General features: G+C 44.2%; 1 protein-coding gene across 1 annotated transcript in view; it reads right to left on the bottom strand.

The window, feature by feature from the left end:
* The window catches only part of EPHA5 (EPH receptor A5), a 195,907-nt gene that overhangs the window by 13,312 nt on the left and 159,949 nt on the right, over nt 1–22,646 (bottom strand). Inside the window, exons 9-14 of the mRNA XM_010561456.1 lie at nt 16,979–17,044; nt 10,077–10,144; nt 8,531–8,656; nt 7,315–7,500; nt 2,285–2,346; nt 1,256–1,465 (exon numbers count right to left, since the gene is read on the bottom strand). Coding sequence (XP_010559758.1) covers nt 1,256–1,465; nt 2,285–2,346; nt 7,315–7,500; nt 8,531–8,656; nt 10,077–10,144; nt 16,979–17,044 — 718 coding nt within the window. The remainder of the gene's footprint in view (nt 1–1,255; nt 1,466–2,284; nt 2,347–7,314; nt 7,501–8,530; nt 8,657–10,076; nt 10,145–16,978; nt 17,045–22,646) is intronic.

Raw genomic sequence — 22,646 nt, 5'->3', positions numbered from 1 at the left:
CTTTCTACCATTTTAGAAATCAAACTTCAGACCAGCTCTGAGAAGGAAGGGGGGAGGGAAAGGAGAGTTCGGATTAAGGAATACTTTTCTCATTGGGTTTAAAGAGCTGTCTCCCTTGATTTATATCAAAATATATTTTACTGTGAAGTCCCTTCCTCCCAGTGTTGAGCTAAATATTGGAAAGTCTCCCTGAATGCCCCCTAACAGTGTTTGTAATTGGAAAAAGGTAGAATTTGGAACACATCTTCAAAGCAAATTTTTAAAAGTCCCTTCTTCCAGTAATTATTTATTCACAGGCTTATCAGCGCATGCCTTAAGTGAGGGGCCAGATTCTCAGCAGAGCCAATTAGCACATGGCAGCACGTTGCAGCCGCAGCAGGGCTGGCTGAGAGCCCTCCACCTTGCAGGGAGGCTCTGGTCCAGCCGTGCGCTGAGTCCCGTCGCGGGGTCTGTGACTGCCAGGAGCTGAAAGGCCTTTCCCAGATCTCCACGGGAACTGGGAACGTGGCCCAAAGAGCTCCCACCACCCGTAAAACAATACCCTTGGAAAAACATGCTAACAGGACATGTCCAAGAGTGCCAATCACTGCCATGAATATTGGAGGCTCTCTCCAAGCCTGTGCTGCTGAGGATGGGTCCTGTCCACACCCTCTCTGCAGTGCTGGGGCCACGTGGCCTTGCACTGGGATGGGTAGGCTGATGCCCTGAAAGGATGGATCAAGCATGGAAAGGCACAGAGCACTGAGGCTGGAGACACTCTTTCTCAGGTTGGGGGAAATCACCTTCAACAGGGTAACGTTGAGGGCAATGTGCATCATTTGCAATGGGCATTACATGCTTACCAATGTTTTAAAAGGGTCAAATTGTCCAGAAGACCATATCTTACATCTCTGCATGGGTGCCTAAGCAAAGCACTAGCTCTTGTTCTTTCTTCCCTTTGGTATTCACCAAAGAGGACAGAATAGAGCTGGAAGGGCAGCACCTTTGCAAATTTTGCTATTTGACTCAGGTGCCCAACATGAACTTAAAAGTTATTAGTTAAGTTCTGCCTTATTTGGCCATCCCCACTACAAAGTTACAGGCATTTACAAAATTAATCTGATAATAATTAACTGGTAACACCTGGCCAAATGCTCGTGCACAGCTTAGAGGCTCTGGATTTGTAGAAACCTCTTTGCTAGAGAGCCTGAATGCCAAAATGTGGCAGGGAATACATTTTTCTTGAGGTCATCCGTTCAGTATCGTCATAACTCACCCTGGTTGTGTACGCTGCTTCGGGGTCATCTTCCAGGACTCTGGAGAGGCCGAAGTCTGACACCTTGCAGACTAAGTTGCTGTTGATTAGGATATTTCTGGCGGCCAGATCTCTGTGTACGTAACCCATGTCAGACAGGTACTTCATTCCTGATGCGATGCCTCGCAGCATCCCGACCAGCTGAATGACTGTGAACTGCCCATCGTTCTTCTGCAAAAGGAAGGAGACATTTGATCAGCTGAGAGTCTCCGCACCCTCAGCATTGTGTGTGCATGTGTAAAAATGCAAAGGCAAGTCTCCAAGGAAGAAAAACAGGGAAATTAATAATTCATTACTCTCATGCTCTGACCATGAAGCTTTTCAAAGTTTCACTGTTTGGATTAGGATCTCTAGAGACAAACCTAAGGAAATGTAGTTCTCTTCACTGGAGATCAAGGAGAGAGCTATGTCCCCTGGTGACTGATAAAGAGACCGCAACTGGGAGTGAACACATGTAGTTATGTGTATAAAGGCACCAGGGTGGGCTGTCTCCTAGTCAGCCAACTGAATGGCACCAGGTTGCACAGAGATCCTACCTGCAGAGGTCTACATGTGAATATCTGGGGTTAGGAGGTCTTCCCCACGTTGCCACACTGCATTTCTAACCACTTCCCCTATCCTCCCTTCTCTAGCTCTTACATTTCATGGAAAAACTCTGACATGTCTGGGGTTTGCCATGATACAGTATGGATGTGCTCTTGAAACACATCAAATTTTGGAGGATAAGTTAATCATTTCCACGCAGCAGACTGCCTTCTAAAATAAACATAATATCCTCCAATTTATTCTTTTTTGTTTGTATCAATGCACAAACCAGGTCCTTCATGATGCTGTATAAATATAGATCAAACAGACAACTGAGCTACTCCTGCCTCCAGACAGCATCAACAGCTGGACCAGCACCCAGCAAACATTTTCATTGATATTAACCATTTACAAAGAACCCAAACTTTAACCAATGTACCCCTGGAAAAAGGATCTAAGTACTACCTTTAAAAATGTATCCAGAGAACCATTCTCCATGTATTCAGTCACTATCATTACTGGTTTGCCTGGGAAAAAAAGCACAAGAGTTTGTTAGCAATTTATTTTAAAAAAAGTGAACAATAATAAAGTCTTTTCATAATGCATCTGAATGTGAATATACAGCCATGCCACAGTAAATCTACACGGACACACTGCTGTCCCAGCAGGATGACATTAGTTTTTGCCAGAATATATGTAGAAATAGGGGAATCGAGGAGGAGGGGATGAAAAAGTAATCCCTTATTATGGGTGGGGTACCAAGCCTTGGAGTGTTTAGATTATGTTTGAGGAAGACGTTGCAAGCTGAAACCAGGCAACCTATGCACAACCTTCTTCTCATCTCCGTGAACAAGCTGAAAGCTTGCAGAGGCCAAATTGCACACAACGACCTCTTTGGACTCTTCCCTATAGCTTCAACACCCTGAAGTAAGAACAGGAGCCCAACAGGAGCAGCCAGGATGATCTGAAGTACCTATCTGACCTCAGTAGCCACCAAAACCAAGACCAGGAAAGGATGGGATTACATCCCTTGTAATTCAAGTAATCCCATGTGACTACCCTTGTAAACACATCTGAAAGTAAGAAAAGGAATATTTACGCTGCAGAACAAAAGTGAGTTCAGTATGGAAGGAGTGCAAGTGGAAATCAAAATAAAAGTTCGTAACAAAAGACCTGGTCTCCTATTGTTGACAGGAATAATAATGTTTTTCCAAATCCATTTGATTAATTTTCATGCCCGAGTCATTTTAATGGTAATTATATATAGTTTTTGCTCAGTTTTTATATCTAATTTCTCGCTAGCTTGCCACAATGACATAGCAATAATTAATGTGGTGTGCTCCAGCCCTTGTAAATTCAATGAAATCTTATAAGAACATGTAAATTATTTTTTATTTAAATCAATTTCCATTAGCTAGCATGAAGCACAGACAAAAGAGCTGTCAATTATTTGTAAAGTGCATTATAAATGTCTTTCATAGAATGATCAACGAGAGCTGCCACGTGTCATAACATGTGCATGAAGGTAAATGCTCCTAAAGATCAGTGCATGTTCTACCATTTAAATTGATCTTAATCTTCCTACTTTCCTGTTACCTTAACTATTTGCCTAATTTACTGCTTAATTATCTACATAATAAAGATAATTGTGAACTTGTCAATCAAAACACTCATTGTTGTGCAGATACTATCTTTACAGCATGAGGGACCTGTGCTGCTTCAGTTCTGCTTGCCAAAATTATTACTTTTGATATGAGAAATGCACCTTGGGGCCATGAAAAATATCATTGAGTCCCAAACAAAATAATGGGCCCCATCTTCAAGGACAGCCGTCTGTCTACACACAACATGGGCTGCGTGCAGGAGGGAGGGGAGATCTCAGGTGATGTTGCTATAGGTTGGCAAACACGTCAGTGGCTACGCAGGGAAGGAAAATCCCAGATATATCTCATTTTTAAAAAAATTTTTGGTTTTTAAACACTAAACCCCCAACTATAGCATTGGGTCCCTTATCTCTGGCACTTCAAGACAGCATTGCAGCAAGACTGGCATCTCATTATGCCACCACCCTGGAGGACCTCCTTCAGACTCCTGCCTTTGGTTGCCATCAGAGAAAAGAAAGTAAGATTTCTGGCACTTATGTTTCATTACTTGGACTGCTGCAGGTTGACAGTAATCGTGGAATAAATTAGCCCCAAATCCAAGAGCATGGAAATAAAGACACAAATAGAGTAACTTTCAACAAAGTTGTTGTGGTTTACCCCCCGCCAGCAACTAAGCACCATGCAGCTACTCACTCACTCCCTCACCACCCAGTGGGATGGGAGAGAGAATCAGAAGGAAAAAGGTAAAACACATGGGTTGAGATAAGAACAGTTTAAAAGAACAGAAAGGAAGAGACTAATAATGATAATAATAACAACAATAATAAAATGACAATAATAATAAAAGGATTGGAATATACAAAACAAGTGATGCACAATGCAATCGCTCACCACTCCCCAACCAATGCCCAGTTAGTTTCTGAGCTGTGATCCCTCCCAGCCCCACTCCCCCCAGTTTATATACTGGGCATGACATCACATGGTCTGGAATACCCCTTTGGCCAGTTTGGGTCAGGTGCCCTGGCCGTGTCCTGTGCCAACTTCTTGTGCCCCTCCAGCCTTCTTGCTGGCTGGGCATGAGAAGCTGAAAAATCCTTGACTTTAGACAAAACATTACTTGGCATCAACCGAAAACATCAGTGTGTTACCAACATTATTCTCATACTGAATCCAAGACATAGTGCTATAGCAGCTACTAAAAAGAAAATTAACTCTATCCCAGCCAAAACCAGGACAAAAATAAATTAAAAGTAAACATTAGCCCTTCTAAAGCACTGGGTTGATTCTCTGTGTCAGCAGGGCTCCCTCCCGCTGGCATTACAGGGCTACAAAATGTGTGTAGATGTCATTCATATCAATGTACTAAATGCAACGTGCACACCATCAGCGCAACCAAACGGGTTGTGAAAGAAAACAGGACTGTCATTACCTTTGTAAAGCAGAAATAGCTAAGGGCTTGTCTGCACGGGGACAGTGAAGACGATTAATCCAAATTAACTAAGGTGTGCATTTGAACTAGATTAGTTAAATGGTATTAAGCCCCTGCGCGGATGGTCTCATTCAGAATTAAAAATGGCCTAATTCAATTTAACTTAATTTACTTCCAAAGCAAATCATGATGCAGCAAAGACATTTTACCTTAAAGGTCTGAATCTACGATAGGCTGATGACTAAAACACTGAAGAGAAAAAGAAGTTAAATAATACTTTGAGATAGCAGCATAGTTTGGGAATCATAAAGGTTGTTTTGGTCCATTTAAAAGAAAAGAAAAAAGCTGGGAAGATGCTCTAGATGCCTGATGGAAAAAATTTTGAGTGTGCTAAACAAGCATTTACTGAGCTAATGAAGAGCTCACAATGCACGTACCCCCCTGCATCCAAACTCCAGTTGCTCCAAGTCCAATTTAGAAGCAAAACTCCCAGCTTTTCCGTGGCCTTTGGAGCAGGTGGCCACTCTACATAAAAGGCAGCTCGCTAGGGAGGCACATCCTCTCTAAAAGTGGGATTCCCACCCATCCCGAGGCCCCAGCAGCCAGAAAGACTCAAGCCCGCATCAGCTTTTATGGATGTATAATCATCACTCGCTTCCTGCCCAATATCCCACATCCCTGCAGGGCTAGAAATGGGAGCTTTTATGTATTAAGGGCTACACAAGGTGACTCCGAGAGATTTTGGTATCTATTCATTTGGGGGGAGAAACCTATCTTGGTTATTTTTTTTCTTTTCTTAAAAGTTTTAGGAAATGCAATTTCAAGGAAAAATGCAAGAAAAGGCTGTTGATTCCAAAATAGCATTGATTTTGAGTAGGTTATAAGGATACAAACAGAACAGCTAGCGTCTCTGTACCTTCTCTGCTGCAGCTCTGAAAAAGAACTGATTTTGGAGACACTGCCCCTGATGAATGACAAATGGTACTAACAGCAGCCACGTAGCCCCAAACACCAGCATTTGAATGGCAGTAGCTAAGCTCTGACATTGCCAATCACAAAGACAAGAGGGGAGACAGCCATTCGGCTGGTACTTCTTCAGCTAGCAGAAACTTCCTGAAACACTTAAAAATATATCTTAAAATAAAGGAGTAGCTGTTTTCAACAAAAAAAATCCTTGGTGCGAATAATGTAGATCCTCCAAGGCTTTTAAATGGAAGAGTAACAACACCTCTGCACCTTTCCCACAGCCTCAGCACAGCACCAACAGCTGCAGAGGTTTGAGCTGGGCACATTCGGATGTGCCTTCCCTTCCTCTGCCCTTATCTTTAGTGCATACAGAAATTTGGACAAGAACTGGGCTGGGAAAGTTATGGAAGGTTATTTTGCTAACTGAGGAGTCAGACCTCGGTAACTCTCATGCTGTGATGTTTTGCCAGCCATTTCACATTTTCCCCAAGCCCTCAACCCCTCTCATAATCTATATGCCAGCACCAGGGGCAACTATTACCACGGACATCACTAGCAGATCCCAGGGGGAGCTTGCCCTAATCGTGGTTTTACACAGTCCTGTCATCTTCAGCTACACTCCCGTTCTTCTTCCCTGCTTCTGGAAAGCAAAACTTCAGCTAACTTCTGTCCTTGCTCACATCCTGTGTAAATGATCACAAGGCTCAGCACTACCCTCCTGTGGGCTTTGCTTCAGTGGTTTCTCAAAATATGATGGCTGGAAATCATCAGGGGTTGTGTTTTGGGGTATTTTTTTTCCCCAGACTCTTGTTAGCAAAATCTTCCCTGTTTCCCTGCCAGGGCAATTGCTTCCCATTTCTTGGAACATCTTTGCTTACCCTGGGGCTCATGCGGTTTCAAAAGTAAACAAATAAAGGCAGGAATAAGAAGTGAGTTTGCTCGAAAAACTTAGCGGGTGGCTCGGCATCACTGTGCTCAAAATGCTCTTGCATTTTGCAGGCGGTAAGTGCTGCTGAACTACTTGCAAGGCAGAAGTCAGGCAGCACACTCCACCGGCATTCAGACATCCCAGGCTTACCACCATCTACATCACCCACCCACTGCCTGAGGCTGGCCAGGCATATCATCTCCTATTTCTGTATCATTTAATTTGGGGCCTTTGAAGAGGGGTTTTCTCTTAGCCCATGCATATTATGCCTAGGTGAGGCAAGGTTTGCAGGGGGAGTGAAATGTTTTTTATAATTTTAGCCATTATCTGTCCATTCTAGCTGGAAGAACGCTGAAATCCTTCAGGCACAAACCCGCTTTACAACGTTAAGGAACCTGTTCCTGGCTGGACCTACGATGTGTGACACTTTGGGCAAGGGAAGTTCACTGGTTTTTGAGAACTTATGAAAGGTGCAGTCAAAATGTGAATTACCCAGGTCTTCTGCCTCTAACCAACTCTTCCATCAGCCAGAGTTCAAGGACAGCAGTCCACAGCAAATTGTACCTACTCTTTGTGACGACGCCTTCTAGGTGGATGATGTTGGGGTGGTCGAACTGCCCCATGATGCTTGCTTCTCCCAAGAAATCTCGCCTCTGTTTCTCTGTGTAGCCCACCTTCAGGGTTTTGATAGCCACTGGAAACTCACGCTTTCCCTGCAGCTTCAGCCGTCCGCTGCAGACTTCCCCAAATTCACCTTCAGAGAAAAATCAGAATGAATGGGATCATGGCACATCGAAGGAATGCACAGTGCTCATCCATCTACAGCATGCAACCCAGCCCCTATGGATAGCTGATCAAAAGCACGCAGGGCTGTCCCGCACTCATGGATATGGAAAGCTGAACATCACAGTGATTGCCACCTCAAATAGCTGGCATACCGCAAGCAAAGTAATTCATAAGCACAAGAAAACTAGAAAGAACAGTATAATTCTCCTATATTTAAAGAGTTATGCTCTATATTCCGTTGGGCTTTTTCCTCATTTCATGTTTTTGTCTACTAGATGAAAGAGTCCTGTCACATCCTATATCACTGCCCTGTGTAGATAGCTGTAAAACACAAGCCACTCGCTTCTTAACCTTCCTTTGGTAAGTTAAATAGATGGAATGCTGTTAGCCTTTCACAGCAACATATATTTTTATAGACTATAAACCCTTTCCAATTTTATGACCACCTTTTTTAAAAAGTAACCCAAATGGATTTTTTTTTCTTTTTTTCTGGTGAACAGTAAATTACCTCCAAAAACACAATTTCAGAGGATAGAAAATATCCCTAAGGTTGGATGCTACTCCAAACAAACAGCTTAACTGGAAAGAAAATGGGAGTTTCTTCTCTTAACCAAGGATGTTAAAAGCTTTGGACTTCGGTTTGTGGGTTTTTTTTCTCTCCCAGATGACTTCTTATTCTTAATTTTTGCTTCAAGACTGACCTTAATGGGGGAGGAGAAAAAGGTTAAAATGGTGAAAAGAAGCTGAAAATTTAAGTGACTCATTACCCCTAGCATCCATTGAAATAACTCAGCTTGGCCCAAACGTGACCATTTTCTGCCATTTTTAGTTCAGTCCCTGAATTTCAAAACCACAGACAATGACAGGTTTGTCCCAAACTTCATCTGGAATGTTCTCCCCATCACGTGCAGGGTATATTTTACAGCCCTTCTCAGATCTCTCGTGTTAAGAAAGCCAATCCTCCATGCTGCTAAGGGTGATGAAATGCATTTCCATACCAGCTCCAATAACTCTTTCAATGGTTATGCACGAAGCTTCAATTTCCTTAGCAAACTCATGGACGGCTTGATTAGGGTCCTCGTAGGTGTGGGGGTCAATGTAGGTCCTCACTCCAGGCAGCTTAACTGCAAACACAAATTAAGAGCGTTAATGGCACATGGCATGACAGAAAACGGGCAATACACACTCCTGTCCCTTGTACTCTGCTTTGCTGGAAAACATTGTAGCAGGGAAACCTATTTCTACAGGAAAAATGAATAGTATTCTTGGAAAATGACATTTAGTTTATATGTGAGGTGCAATTTCATCATATTTAGAAAAGCACATGACAGCGCTCAGCTGGAATGATGTACAGCTAAAAATCCCTCTCTGCGCTGCGTAACAGGCTGGTCTGGGGTCTGGTGCAAAAGGATCCCTTTCTGGGTCTGGAAAGCGTACGCCAGGAGGAAAAGTACAAAAAGCAAAATGTTAAGGGAACAACTTGCAAAGCAAGTTCGATGGGTGGGGGTTGATGGAGAGCTGCAATAAATTATGCCCTACCAGTCACATATTAGCTAATCAATTGGCCACATTATTTCAGATGGAGTTACTGAGATTTAAATGAACTGAATATTTGCAGTACAAAGCCTGTGGGTTGTACCAGTATAAATATAATCAATAGCAGGCTTTTTCTCCAGGACTTGAGAAGGGAAAAAGTATTTTCATTATCCGTATTATAAGTTTGTTTTGACAATCATTAAGGCTACTCACATGAAGAACTGCTCATCAGTCTAATAAGACAGCTACATTACACTGTGGCTCTTAATTGATTTGCTTCCTGCTGCCTTCATTACATAGCACTAATGGAAATTTGACTTTCACTCAAGATGCGTTTGCCTTTTCCACCCCAAAAGGCACCTCGCTGTTACCCATCCCCAGATCCCACAGCACTTGATGAAGGCAAGCTTTTCAAACACTGGCTTTAGATGTATGGAAGGACTGATAATAACCATGAGATGCACTTTCTAGCATCACTGCAGGGTTTTTTTGATATATAAGACATTAACACAGCATTTCTGAAAGCTTCCTAGGAGGAAGAAGTAGGCGTTACTCCTCACGCCTCTGCAAAGGCATCCAAGGCAAAGAGTAGCTGTGGGCTTGGTCCTCACAGTTGGCTGGGGTGGAGCAAGGGTTTCAAACAGGTATTCTGGACTGACACGTCCAGACCACGAAAATGTAGAGGTGTTATGTGCCAACGAGGCAAAATTAATAGCACCTTGGGTCACACAGCAAAGAGAGGAACAGAACAAAATGGCTCGCTAGAAAGATCTGCTGCAAACATACAGGTGTGAATAGCTGGGCACACATAAGGACTGTTCAAATGTTCAGCTCTCTATGGGGCTTGGAGCAGGGGCAGGTGGGGACTTACTGAATAACAGAACAAACAGTTCTTTTGTGAATTACCACCAAAACCAGAATTTATTTTTTTTTTAAACCCTCTCTCAGTTGTATTTCTCTTTACCACAGACAGCCAAAACCACATATATACGTTTGGTCTTTACTCACTGTGGCCATTATGAAAATGCATCTTTTCTTCTTCTGGATCTTGTTTAGCCTTGCTATAGCCACATCGCCTGGAAAAAAACCCAGAAGAGTGTTTTTGTCTCTGGTATGGCAGAACCCCTCTCTTTACTTCAAATCACACAAAGCACAAAAACCCAGAGCAGCAACGAGTCCAACCTCTCTAGTGGCTGTACTGCTGCTGTCCCAGTTTTAGCTCATCAAACTACTTGCAATTTCCCTAACGGGATTCAGGGCCCAAGGCCCACTGACTTTCAATTGGACTTGTGTTTCCAAATCCCACAGATGCTTCTGAACAATTCCACTCTACCATACATCTAATTCAGCTATTATTAAGAACAAGAAAAAAGCAAGAACAGGAAGGATGATGGAAGGGGAATGGGATGAAACGTTCGAATCGCAGAAGCAAGATCTCCTGGACTGCAGAGCTTTTGCAGGCACCATGTTGTATGTATTGCATGCTCCCCTTCACCCACTGGGCATTTGCGCAGAAGTTTAAATTTTGATACTTTAGAAAACAGCCTTGTGTAAACATTAACACCTTATACACATGCAAAATAATGGCTTAAAAAAAAGCCCAAACGTGTTGCCTCACTGCCTTCAAGGGTCTCCTATGTACTCCTGGCTCTGATGGGGTTTCCTGCACATCTCCTGTCTTTACGCAGGTGAGCTACCGTTCATGCAATCCCCTCTGCCCAGCAGCAATAAAGACGGAAGAAGGCATGCAGTCACTGCCTGACCTATCTCGCTCCCACATTAGCACCAGGCAGTGCAAGGATGCTGCTGCATCCTACCATGGAGTTGCAACCACAGCCATGTGGGAGTCACATCTCCCCCGGGGCATCCTTCTATTAGTCTTTGTCTGCTCTTCCCTGACTTGTCCCACACTCTTCTCGCTGTTTCTCTAGGCAATGTTATTGCATTAGCATTAACTGGCTGCTTTGGTGGCATTTCTGAGACCTGCTTCACTCAGACAACCACGTAGGAAGCCACAGGGTAACTGCATAGGCAAGGAGAACTGCTATATACACATATATATATACACTTAAAAATACAGGATGACATACGTATGGTGCACATATATGTGGCAGTGTTTCCAAGGACCTGAAGTAACTGGGTACAGGAACTAGATCATTCTTAAAGCCAACTACATGGACATGAGACAGAGGCACACTGCTTGGTAGAGTGAAAAACCTGCAACAGACACCTGCAAGCCAGCCAGCATGCAGCAGGATCACTAGCTGGCACACCTCAAATAAAGCCTCAGGTTACCAAGAAGCCGCTTAAAGCTGAGAAACTTGGAGTCTTCTCTTCCATTGCCCATGATTTTTGAGACAGGGGGATGCAAGAACTCCAGCATCATTCGCAGCAAGGAGGAGCACACGATTAGCAGAAACAAAACTGTAATTAGGAGGAGGCAGTAATAGGCATCTGCATGAAACATGCCCTCAGCGTGAAGTCCTATTACAGGGAACTGCTGCCTGCCTGGATGCAAGGGGCCAAGCAGCCTTTCGGCTATAGGATTTTGGCACCGGATTTGTGAAACGATCACTATTACAAACAAAAGCCCCAACACGATGGGACGCATGCACTGCCGCTGAGCTGGCCCCAGCAGAGCTGGACACTGGAGGGTCGAGGAGGGGAAAAGCAACATGAGCTCCTGGGGTTACTCCAGGGAAGGGGAGCAGGCACACAAGCTTACCTCAGGGAGAAAGGGAGACCTGTGCAAAGGGGAGAGGAGGAAAAAACAGACTGCAAAGGTTGTGCAAGCACAGAGGAATGGATTGAGACAAAGTGCAGAAGACAAGGGGGGAGGATGACAGGCGGTCTGGGGACACAGGCAGCGAGATAAATGGGTTGCCATTGATAAACAGCCAGACTATCCACGCAGGGTGCAATTTCAGCAGCAGCGAACAAGCTGAGACCATCACGCTCCAAATGCAAAACCCACGAGAGCGGCAACAAGGTGCCTGGAGACACGGCTCAGTTATCCGCATGTTGGTGCTCGTTGCCTTGCTCTAGCAGCAGCAGTGCCATTTCCTGAGATGGGGTCCTGCCTAATTAACTAAAAAACTAAGCACTAGGTGTACGCGGAGACCCTGGGAGTAAGGGTCATTTCAAAGTGTGTTTTGGTATTCACGATCCCTGGGTGAAAATGGATTCTTCTCCTTCTTCATCACACTGCCTCCCCGTTTAAGTACATAAACTAGAGATAAGAGTATCAGTATCAATTCCCACTTCTGGCAGCCCCAAATTTTTCTGCGGCAAGTTGCCAAAAGTTACATCAGTTTTCTGCAGAAGTAATTTTCTGGATTGAGGTGTATAACTCAATTTTCCTCTTAAAAATACACAAATGTCTCAATCTTTCTACCAAATGCACATATACACAATTTCTTCTGTTCATCTTTTAGAGCAAATGCCTTAATCTCTTCCTCAGGTTTGGAGTACTTCACCTATAAATAGGCTTTTCTAACATTATCCTTTTTAATACCTCCATCTCCTGATTCTTTGACCATAAAGAGGGAGGAGACAGAAACGGGGAACATGCCATCGCTTGTGTCCAGTGATCCAAGTACACCTTGATGCACAGTGGTCCATGTTTTACTGCCCAGGGACACACTCAAAGGGCCAATGCAAACCAGTTGGCTCCAGCTGTCCCCCTCTCTCAAGCTAGGTAACACATACAGCAGCATGTCACATTAGCATACAAAATCAGGCTCTGGGACCCCCAAAGCATCGTTAAAACAAGCCTTGACAAGACACATGAAAGTGAAATGGCAGCTAGTGGACTGCGACTGTCAAGCAACAGTTGGGCATCAGTAACAAAGCTTGCAGCAAAACCTGCCTGTTGCAACCACTTGTGTCCTTCGCATGCTCACTTTCTTAAACTATCCAGAGAAACAAGCCATGTACGTGCTGACTGGGGCTAAACCGAAATTCTTCCCTTCTTGACCTTCAGATGCTTTAAGTAACACACACAAGCATTTTATTCTCCTTTCTTCCCCAGCTAAATCCCATAAAAATCTGCTATTTCACATTAACATTCCTGATTCACTCTGTGACTCTTACTGGCAGAAAAAAGTATCTAAATATTATGGCTTTGTAATATATTTAGGGGGAAGAAAAAGCTCCCACTTATTTGTGAAATAATCTATTTCTGCACATGCATTTGCTCTTAATATTTATTGGAAAAGCTGCGAGTCAAAAGCCTCCTGATGGAAGCCTCATTCTCTAGTTTATTGTCATTGTACAAACCATAGATTTCCTATATCTTTTCTGTATCACGTACAGCAAAAGCATAAAGATCCTGACACTCGCTTCATCTCCCACTGAGCTGAAGACACTCAGCCAAAGAGTTAATGTAATTCAGCAGCACACCTGAATCTCAACTCATTTACTTCTGTTGTGGATTTGTCCCAGTTTCTGTATCTAGAAAGCAGATGTCTTCCTTGCACAGCTCTGTGTTTTTCAATAAAAATATCAGAGGAAAAAAAAGTGAGACTTTAAATATTCTTAAGGCATCATGTCTTATTTAAAAACTACTTGCAGATTGGCAGGCAGCTCGTAAAGTATTTATGGGGCAGATTATAAAAGTGAAGTTGTAAAATGATCCCTATATAGGTTTATAAAATATAAAACGGACAGGTAGAAAGATGAAGAATTCAGCTGGGAAACTGAAGCCCACTGCCGCGCATGGCAGAAGACAATTCACGGAGAAAAATCCTTCAAGAAAGGAGGCAGGAAGATGCTTGCTCTCCCTGGACCAATGGAGATGCTTTGTGTCTGACTGTACTTCAGGGTGCCCTTGCTGGGTGGTGTGTGGCTCCTCGGCCACCCGAGGTATCCCCAAAAACCACAGAATGCCCAAGGGAAGGAGTTTCCATCTCCCTAGCTGGGGTCACCGCTCTGGTCACAACTCAGGCAGGATGGCCTAGGCAGTGATGTGGGAGAGTCTTTACATACTTTTTTTATAGTCGTAGGCCAAAACATTTCAGCACACAGCCAAGGTGTTACTAGAAATGCACGTGGGGACAGCATTTAGACATTCCCAATGAGGAAAGGGACCTCACCTTGTTAGGTGCAGCCAGTACCATTGAATGGCTTGCGCCCCAAAGCAGCATGCAATCTCCCAACCCAGTCCTGCAGAGATTTATACATGTATTTAATCTCTTAAATATGAGATAAATGAACTCTGTGTGCTTCTCTGAAACAGAGACAAAATGCCACTTGCTTTTCAGGGGCAAGACCTTCACTCAGAAGCACATCTTTTACAATAAATCAACTTTGAGGAATACATCCAACCCATCTTGAGCCGTCATTTTACAGGACGTTTGAGAGGACTGCAAGATTGTTGTTTACAAGGGGTTAGTGCTCGTTTCATACTACTTATGCCAAGATGTTAAAGCAATAAGGCTGCATACGTGTTGCAGGGCAGGACCGCGTTCCACCCAGAGGAATAAACAAACATGGATCCGTTCATCTGGCCAAGATCCTGTCACCTCAGCTCATGTGTGGAGACAATTACTTGTTCAGAAAATACTTTTATCCTGGATAAACAACAACGATACTGCGAGCCAGAGGCAAAAGTCTACCTCTAGTGACGTTGGTCCATGTTCAGCATTCACCTTTGCTGCTTGCAATCTTAGAATATAATCAGTATCACAAAACCAGGGAATACTCAAGGGCCTGGTGTAAAACAAACAGCTTTTATACTGGAAGTTGTTTCCCATTTTTCTGTTCACTTTCCTCCTGCTTTTTTGATGTCTATAATGAGTTACTTCCATTGCACTGGACCAAACTTTCATGTGGAGTAACTTGGAGCAACCCATGCAGGCTGGGAATCTGACTCATTCAACTCCTCTACCTACTCTCAAAGTCCTATAACTTGGAGAACGGGATCAAAAGAGCAGTAAAACATCTGGAGATGACAAGCTACAATCTTCGGCTCAATTCAAAGATACCACTAGATGACTGGCCAAAGAGGAACCAGGGCAGGTTCCCTTCTTAAAGGGTTGCAGGTTCACTGTCTTCTCAGCTGCTTTCTGCTGTCCACCTCTACACAGTGCGACCCTGCTTTCGACCTCCGATTAACTTGGACACATTACAAAGGAAGTTTCATAATTCCAGTGGTGGTATTTTTAGCCTTTAGTCTTTCCCTGCCTTTGCACTGAATGACTCCCTGCTTTCCTAACCACTGCCAGAACAATTAAAAATAATTTAAACAAGATACTGTTTCCCCCTCTCACAGGAAGCTCCCTCTGAAGTGTTCTCCATAAATCTCTCTAAAGAGGTTGTCGTGACTTCCCATAGCACAGCCAACGGCATCCGTGCCTTGAAGTCACTCTTCCCATTTCCCCATCCCAGCTTGCTACCACATTAGTCTCTCTGCAGCTTAGAAGGAAACTTGCAAAAGGTGTTTTCCAGGTCAGCCAAGTTTTCCCCATGCGTCTCTCTTCCTCGTAGCCATCCAGTCCTTTCCCAGTCTCCTTTGAGAAGCATTTTCCATTGCTGCCACTCTCTGGTTGGCAGCCTTGCTGAGGACATTTGAAGCATGACTCCCAGTGAGGGACTGCTCATGCACTGGTGGCACAGGCACGACAGACAACAGAAGTACCAGCAGGTTTTCTTCTAGCACAATCATTGCCAAACCGGTGGCTCGCAGGAATGACTGCACATACCAGAAGAACATTTTGCAGCCAAACACTTTGAGCTGAGCATCCTTGCTTGCTAACGCTGCTCTTAAGCACTCAGAAGTCACAAAAATCAATTTAAAAATGCTCCAACAGGAAAAAAAAGTCTTCTGTTTTAGGGCTTTTGGGATTTGCATTTGCAAACTCCCTGGTTCTGGCTTCTGTCAGAGCCAAAATACAGCACAAGAGGACCCAAAAACTGTCCACATTGGTGATTGCAGTGCCCCACAGCCAGGGACTGCACCATGACCCAGCCACCACCGTGCAAAGCCTCAGCACCCCTCAGAAAATACAGTAGAAGAGTTTCACACCTCTCACCCAGCTATGCTGCAAAACCTTCTGTCATGCTTTAACCAGTTTAACAACACACATGGGATGTCTCAGCGCTCCTATGGTCTCAAGCAGCTGTCTGATGGGGATGGTGATTTCAGGAGTCTCCTAGGAGGCTTAGGAAGATCTCTGCCTGCACAGATTACAGCCGATTCAGAGACCTAAAACACATTCCCTTCGGGGAGCAACTCAACTCGCATCCAGTCAAACCAACAGAAATTAAAATCACCTTTCCTTTAATTAGTTAGAAAAGAGGGGAGAGTACAAGAGACCAGAAACTGGTGAGGCAGCCCAGACGGTGGCAGAACAGGGCAGCATGCAGCACGGACACGCAGCTCTTGACACCCACAGAGATATGTCCAGCGCTGCTGGAGCATATCGTTGGCAAACAGCATCATGTATTGCCATGTATGTCATACATTGACATGTATGTCAATGACATACAGTTCATTTCACTGACATGCATGTTACATGCCACTAAATACCTTTCCACTCCCGCCTGCCCCGTTTCCTTTCTGAGGGCAAATTACCTCCCCTGGCCCCTTTTTGTGACAAGAAGCAGAATTTGATGAAGTGTCCAGCATACATGATGTTTTATTATGACATATGACATTGCTGGTGTGGTGTCTGGATCGATCACAGCATAACATATCAGGCTTTTTTTCCCCTGGGACTCCTGCTCTTGCTGGAGACACACTCTGCTTCAGGTCACGCTATTTCCAGTTGTTGAGATAGACAAGCTGGGTGCAGAGATCAGATGAGAAAGCGATTTCCAGGCCAATACAAGAAAGGGAGGGAGAGGCAGACTGCACAGAAAACATGGAGGGAGGACACGAAATAGGAGCCAGCACAGGTGGGAACACTGACCATGTTAGGCTCGGATAGGCAACAGCACGCAGAGAAGAAGCCCACCCACAGCCATGATCGCAGCAACTGAAAAGCAAACAAAAAAGGCCCAGGATAAGGAATAATCCCACTGCCCTGGAAAGGTGCAAATACATTTGCAACATTTTTATACGCACTTCTTCCTTCGTATTGCAATTATTATTTGAACCTTAACACCCTGGGCTGCAAGAATTTCCTGGCATGTGCTACCATTGGGGAAAAACGCCTTGAGGAGAGCGTATAGACCCTGGTCCTGCAAAGCAATTAACCATGTGTTTCCCGTACTTGAGTACCACCATTAGGATTAACGGGGCCACCCATGTGCTTAAACTTAAGCACCTGCCCTGGAGCAGGCAAAGTGACTTTTTCCACAAGCGTGCGTACGGTACAGTTACAATTTCCTTTAAGAAAAAAAAAGCACTGGATGAATGCGAGCCCTGCTTTTGCAGACCCTTATGCGTGTACTTAATGCACACAGCCCTTTCTGGGTCTCCTTGTATCAGTGAAGCTTTGCACGCGCATTATGTATCTGCAGACCCGGACCTTATGAGGTGTGTGAAAGTATTCAGCCTAAGTAAACTCAAAATGTGGTGAGTTGAAAGGCACTGCGTGCGTCCACAGCTTGCTTTTGAAGGCTGCCGAGCCATTACTCTAGTCTAATCAGAGTATGGGTTTGCCTGGCATCAGTCCATAACCCAAGGCTGTCTGCACCTCAGTAATTGTCTTTTATCCTTGTCAGAGAACTTGCATGGACAATTTTTTCTGTTACCAAATCTACTAAGGTAATTCACCCTGAAAAAGAACATAGTAGAGAAGAAACAACTTCAGTACAATATACAAGCAGGAGCCCAATGGTGCAGACATACTCCGGTTAAAGTCAGTTGAAGATCTCACTCATCATTTCTCCGCAAATCATCTTAATATGTAATTCTTGAAAAAAAATTGTGCCCATTAGATTTTTATAAAGTATAACTTACACATTAAAACACATTAAAATAGCCTATTTAGACAAAATTAACATTCTGCAACTGCACCGCCTTAAATTATGATGCAAAATAACTTCAGGCATGCAATGATTTACAGAATTATATACTGGATTATGTGCTTACTTAAATTAGAACTGGTGAAGAATGTCTTTCTAAGCTCCTTTTGCATCAGCAAAACAACTTGCTAACATTTTCTGAACAATGATGCCAATATTTTTTACTATAATTGACAATATTTTGTATTTTCATAATGCCCCTGCTTGTACAGTCATACTAACATGGGAGCAGCTCAGCCTTCACTAAACCTCTCCATTGATCGAAGTTAACACTGGAGGTCCAAAACCCAAAAGCGCACAAAGGCAACCCAAGAATTATATATTTTGAGTCAATTTTGCCATTTTCTGGGTTTAACCTCGCAGGATTTGAGCACAGGGAACTGGTACATCTCCAGATGACTGTGGCTGTGACAACTTAGCTTACATTTTAGCTAGGAGGCCCTTTCCCCCCCGGCATTTTCTAACAGTTGCTGCCACCAGACCTTCCCACACTGCTCAGCGTGCAAAGTCAAGTTTTTGAAACAACAGTTCAATTAACCTGAAAAGCAACCACCTCCTTAAAATGAAAAAGAGCTTGCTATTTTCCTAAAGAAAACTCTTTGAGCACTTCATCAGGAACTGAGCTGCTCTGAGACAAAATCAGTTCCCTGCACTGAATGCAGAGCACTTCAGATCTCACTTGCTCCCTTTACGGGGAGGAAAAAAATGCTCAAGTGCAAAGAAAATATGCCTCAGTGCAGCCTTACTCCTGCACACCTGTCACATAACACTGTGCACTCCGGGTCAAAATACTCTGAGGTGCAACATTAGGCGAAACCTAAAGCTCATAGAAACAAACTAAACTGGATCAGCAAACAACAAAATTCACTTTCCAGTCCCAGGAGCACTTGGATAGGTAAGTGAATGGACTACTTGGCCTTAACAGTTAGGACAATGGAAGATTTATTACTGCTCATGTTAAAAGAATGCCTTGATTTGGCAGGTAAACTTTAGAATATAAAAAGTTTGAGGCAAATAAAACTGGATATTAAACTCCAGCAAGCCCGCTGTGCCCTCACAGCCACCGCATTTGGGTGCTGACGCCTTCTAGGAGGGGCAGAGTTTCCCTCTCTCCTTGCTCCACGGAGGACTTTCTTGGTCTAGAAACTGAGAAGCTGAAAGCAAATGCTTTCCAGATGAGATCAAATGCTGTGGCAGGATAAGAGATTACCGCCCAGTGAAATATGCCCGGACCTCTCCAGGGTTTTAAGATCTTTAACCAGCAAGCTGACCTGTATCAGGCAGTAGTCAGAGTTGAACTGAGTACTGTATACATCAAAATTATATGCAAAGTCTCCTCCAGCCTCACTGAACCAACAAGCAGACTATGAGGAGAGCTTGTGGGGACTGCCCCTGGCTCTAGTGGGCGGTCAAAAGCCCCTCCGATCTGCTGCAGGTTAACAGGTGACATGTCCAGGTAATGGTGAAGGTTATTGTGAAAACACCTGCAGCGTTAAATCCCTTTTGCTGGGGAAGAACAAGGTGCTGAGGCAGCAGCATCTCCAAAAGCCAAGCTGGCTTGAAACGAGGTGTGAGTTCTGCTTTGAGCCCTGGCTTCAAGAAAAGGGCTGCAGATGGGCAGAGGCAATGAGAGGAGCCTGGAGCTGCAGTGGCACCTCCTGGACCTCTGCAGCCTGCTGGCACTGCCCTGCTGCTTGACTAGACCAGCTCCACTGCTTTCGGTTATCTCAGGCACACAAAGCCAACACTCCTCCAGTTCTAGCAAAGGTGACCCCCGCAATGCCTATGTGGTTTGCAAAACCAACTGTCCAGAGAGCAAACTTTAATAAACCTGTGCTAGGAGGACTTATCAACACCCTTGGCATCGCTTCAAACCCTGGGCTACATGCTTTGTTAATGAAATTTATATATATGATGGGCCCCAACAACTGTGCTTGCAATCAATGTAATTAATTTACCACAAGTCTGCAGATGACCCAGAGAGCATTAGGAATTAAACTACATTTCTAGTGGCTAGATAGATCTCAGAGAGGCTCTGCCATATATAGCTGCGGCTTTTAAGAGTTATAAGTTGAAGACTTGGAGTCATGATAAATGAAAGCCTCGTTTGTTGCTTTTAATAAGCTGCTCTAATGGGATGTTCTTCAGAGGCTTGCAATTAGAGACTGAAATACTTCAGGGTGCCTGGGAAGATTTTTCTAATCCTTCACGCAGCCTTGAGCGATGGCAATGATTGCTTCCTGCATCTCCAGGTCAGGAGGCCAGCACTACACCTAGCACCTCGTGAGTCAGCATGCTTGCTTCAAACATCATAGGAGCAGCATTACACACTGAGCTGCTAGGAATATATTCCTACTTTGCCCAGAACTATATGAATGTTTAAGCAGTCACCTCCTCTTCCTGCTGAGCTATACCCGGTTCACACGTTAAAGCATGTCTCTGCGCTGCTCGAGAATAACTGAGAATGCAGAAGCCCAAGCAGGTGATATCTGTGCAATTACTGTGGGGAAGGAGAGCAATGCTTCCAGGGAAAGGAACTGCACTTGGAAAGACCTCTGGCATTATACTTTGCTATGTCTAAGCTGCAAGAAAGTACAGATAACCTTTTTTCTAGGTAAAAGGCCAAATGCCACAACATGGTGTGCCCCCAGGAGAGGTCATGCTTCCTATTTCTAGCATCCAAAGCAAGGTGAAACATCCACATATTCAGAAGTGCAGACAGATGACAGTCTGATTTTCTTCTTCATCCTCTACCCACTCCATAGCCAAGAGAAGACACTGTAAAACCCCACTTTAAAACACTACGTACACATGGGGCTTTCACCAGTGCTCAGCAGGAGCCTGGAACTGCTACCACTGAAGTCAGGTTTCATTTTCAGCTTGAAAGGCAGCCCAGTTCCCTTCCTGACGTGGAAACAGGACTTGCACAATGCCATCAAATGCATCATCTGAATGAAGGCGAAGAGCTTTTGTCACTAACTGCTGCACTGCCCCACAATTCTCCTGCTCAGACAAAGCTTATGCCATCCACTTATCTGTTCATCACGGTCCTCCTGCCCTGTTCCTTGGCTACTGCCAGAGTAACTCAGAAACGATGCTTTCAAGGGCAATGCCTCATGGGCTTGAAGCTTAATTACAGACTTGGTCAACTCTCACCTTCTGTCTGGGCCAAAGTCATCTGAAGGCAGGTTAGCCTAGGTCCCTAAACCTGCCTCGAAACTGCAGCAGCTCAGACTGGCTTGTGGAGCCCAGTGTGTCTGCATGGAAGTACTAAGCCAAAAAGTGTTTAGAATAAAAAAAGAAAAAAGGTGTTGGAGCAGCCAAATTTGCCAAGCTGATCTAGGCAGGATGCTAGAGATGGTGACTACAGGCAACAGATTTCCACACCGGCCCTGGGAAGGCATCACCCTGTGCAGAAGGGTGCACTGGAGCACTTTTCTTCCAGAGAGGGACCCTGTATACCAATGTTGCTAACGTTCCTCTCTGGCAAAATGTATCACCAAAGGGCAAAGAGGCTGTTAACATGACAGAGGTAGTAAAAACCCTGACCCGAACAGAAGCAGGACCAGACCCTGCCTGCTCTTGGTGGATAGGAATTTTGACTTGGCAGAGCACTAGCTTCTCCAACAAAATCCTTCCTCTTGTCAGGTGAATCTCAGGGAATATTTGGCAGTAGGCAGCATCATAAAGTGGCTATAAATCCCAGGAGACAATGTCCTGTAGGAAGAAGGAAGAGCAGGCAAGAATGTAGAGATAAAAATCCTTTAAAAAGCCACAACTAACAAAAATTATGACTCATGCTGGAAAAATTCTCTATGAAAAACGTTATCTGTCTCCCATTTCCTATGGAAATACCAAAAAAGCAAACTATTTTAAGCCCTGACACATCTTGGAAAATAGGATGGGGAGGAGGTGGTGGAAAAATTCATACATTTTGACCTTACGCATCACAGAAGGTTGCAAATGCTGGCTCAGGACCTAGGATATACGCCACAATCTTTTCATCCTCTCTACTCCCCGAAAGTCGCTTTTTAACAAGATGCACATATTTGTGTCCAGAAAGTAGCCCTCTGCCACCGCAGGGGCTGATATTTAAAAGTCTAAATCAGCTAAGGTCAAGGATGGATACTCTGGTGCAGAAGCCTCTAATTGCCAATACCCAGGTGGCAAGATTTGTCTTTGCTTTGTCTTTCGAAGGCTAGTTCCTTGCCACAAAGAGACTTTCTATATATGCACGACACAGGGCAAGGGGCAATTTTTTGTTGCTTCAAATCTATTTTTTTTCTTAAGTTCTATAAAAAGCTCCCCCTGGTTCTTTGGAAGATCAGTTGAGATGGAAAGGTCATCCATAATGGGTAGCTGGCTATAAATGCAGATGCACAGTACACTTCTTAGTTATTTTGAGCAGCTCTTGCAAACATGTACAGCATTGACCTAATAGCATCCCCATTTTACTCTGCAAAAGCCCATGCCTTTGTTTAGTGCTACAAAGCTCAGATGCTTGGGGGACTGGAGGGACCAGCAGTCTCAACACTCACCCTAAGACCCTGTCAGTTTTGCAAACAGGGCTACATTTGAAGGACAAAAGAGGGGGAACTGCTCTGGAGC

Source organism: Haliaeetus leucocephalus, unplaced genomic scaffold (assembly GCF_000737465.1).
Source record: "Haliaeetus leucocephalus isolate CR32 unplaced genomic scaffold, Haliaeetus_leucocephalus-4.0 Scaffold145, whole genome shotgun sequence".
Taxonomy (NCBI): Eukaryota; Metazoa; Chordata; class Aves; order Accipitriformes; family Accipitridae; genus Haliaeetus; species Haliaeetus leucocephalus.
The sequence above is the reverse complement of the archived record's forward strand: the minus strand, read 5'-3'. Positions and strand labels throughout refer to the sequence as shown.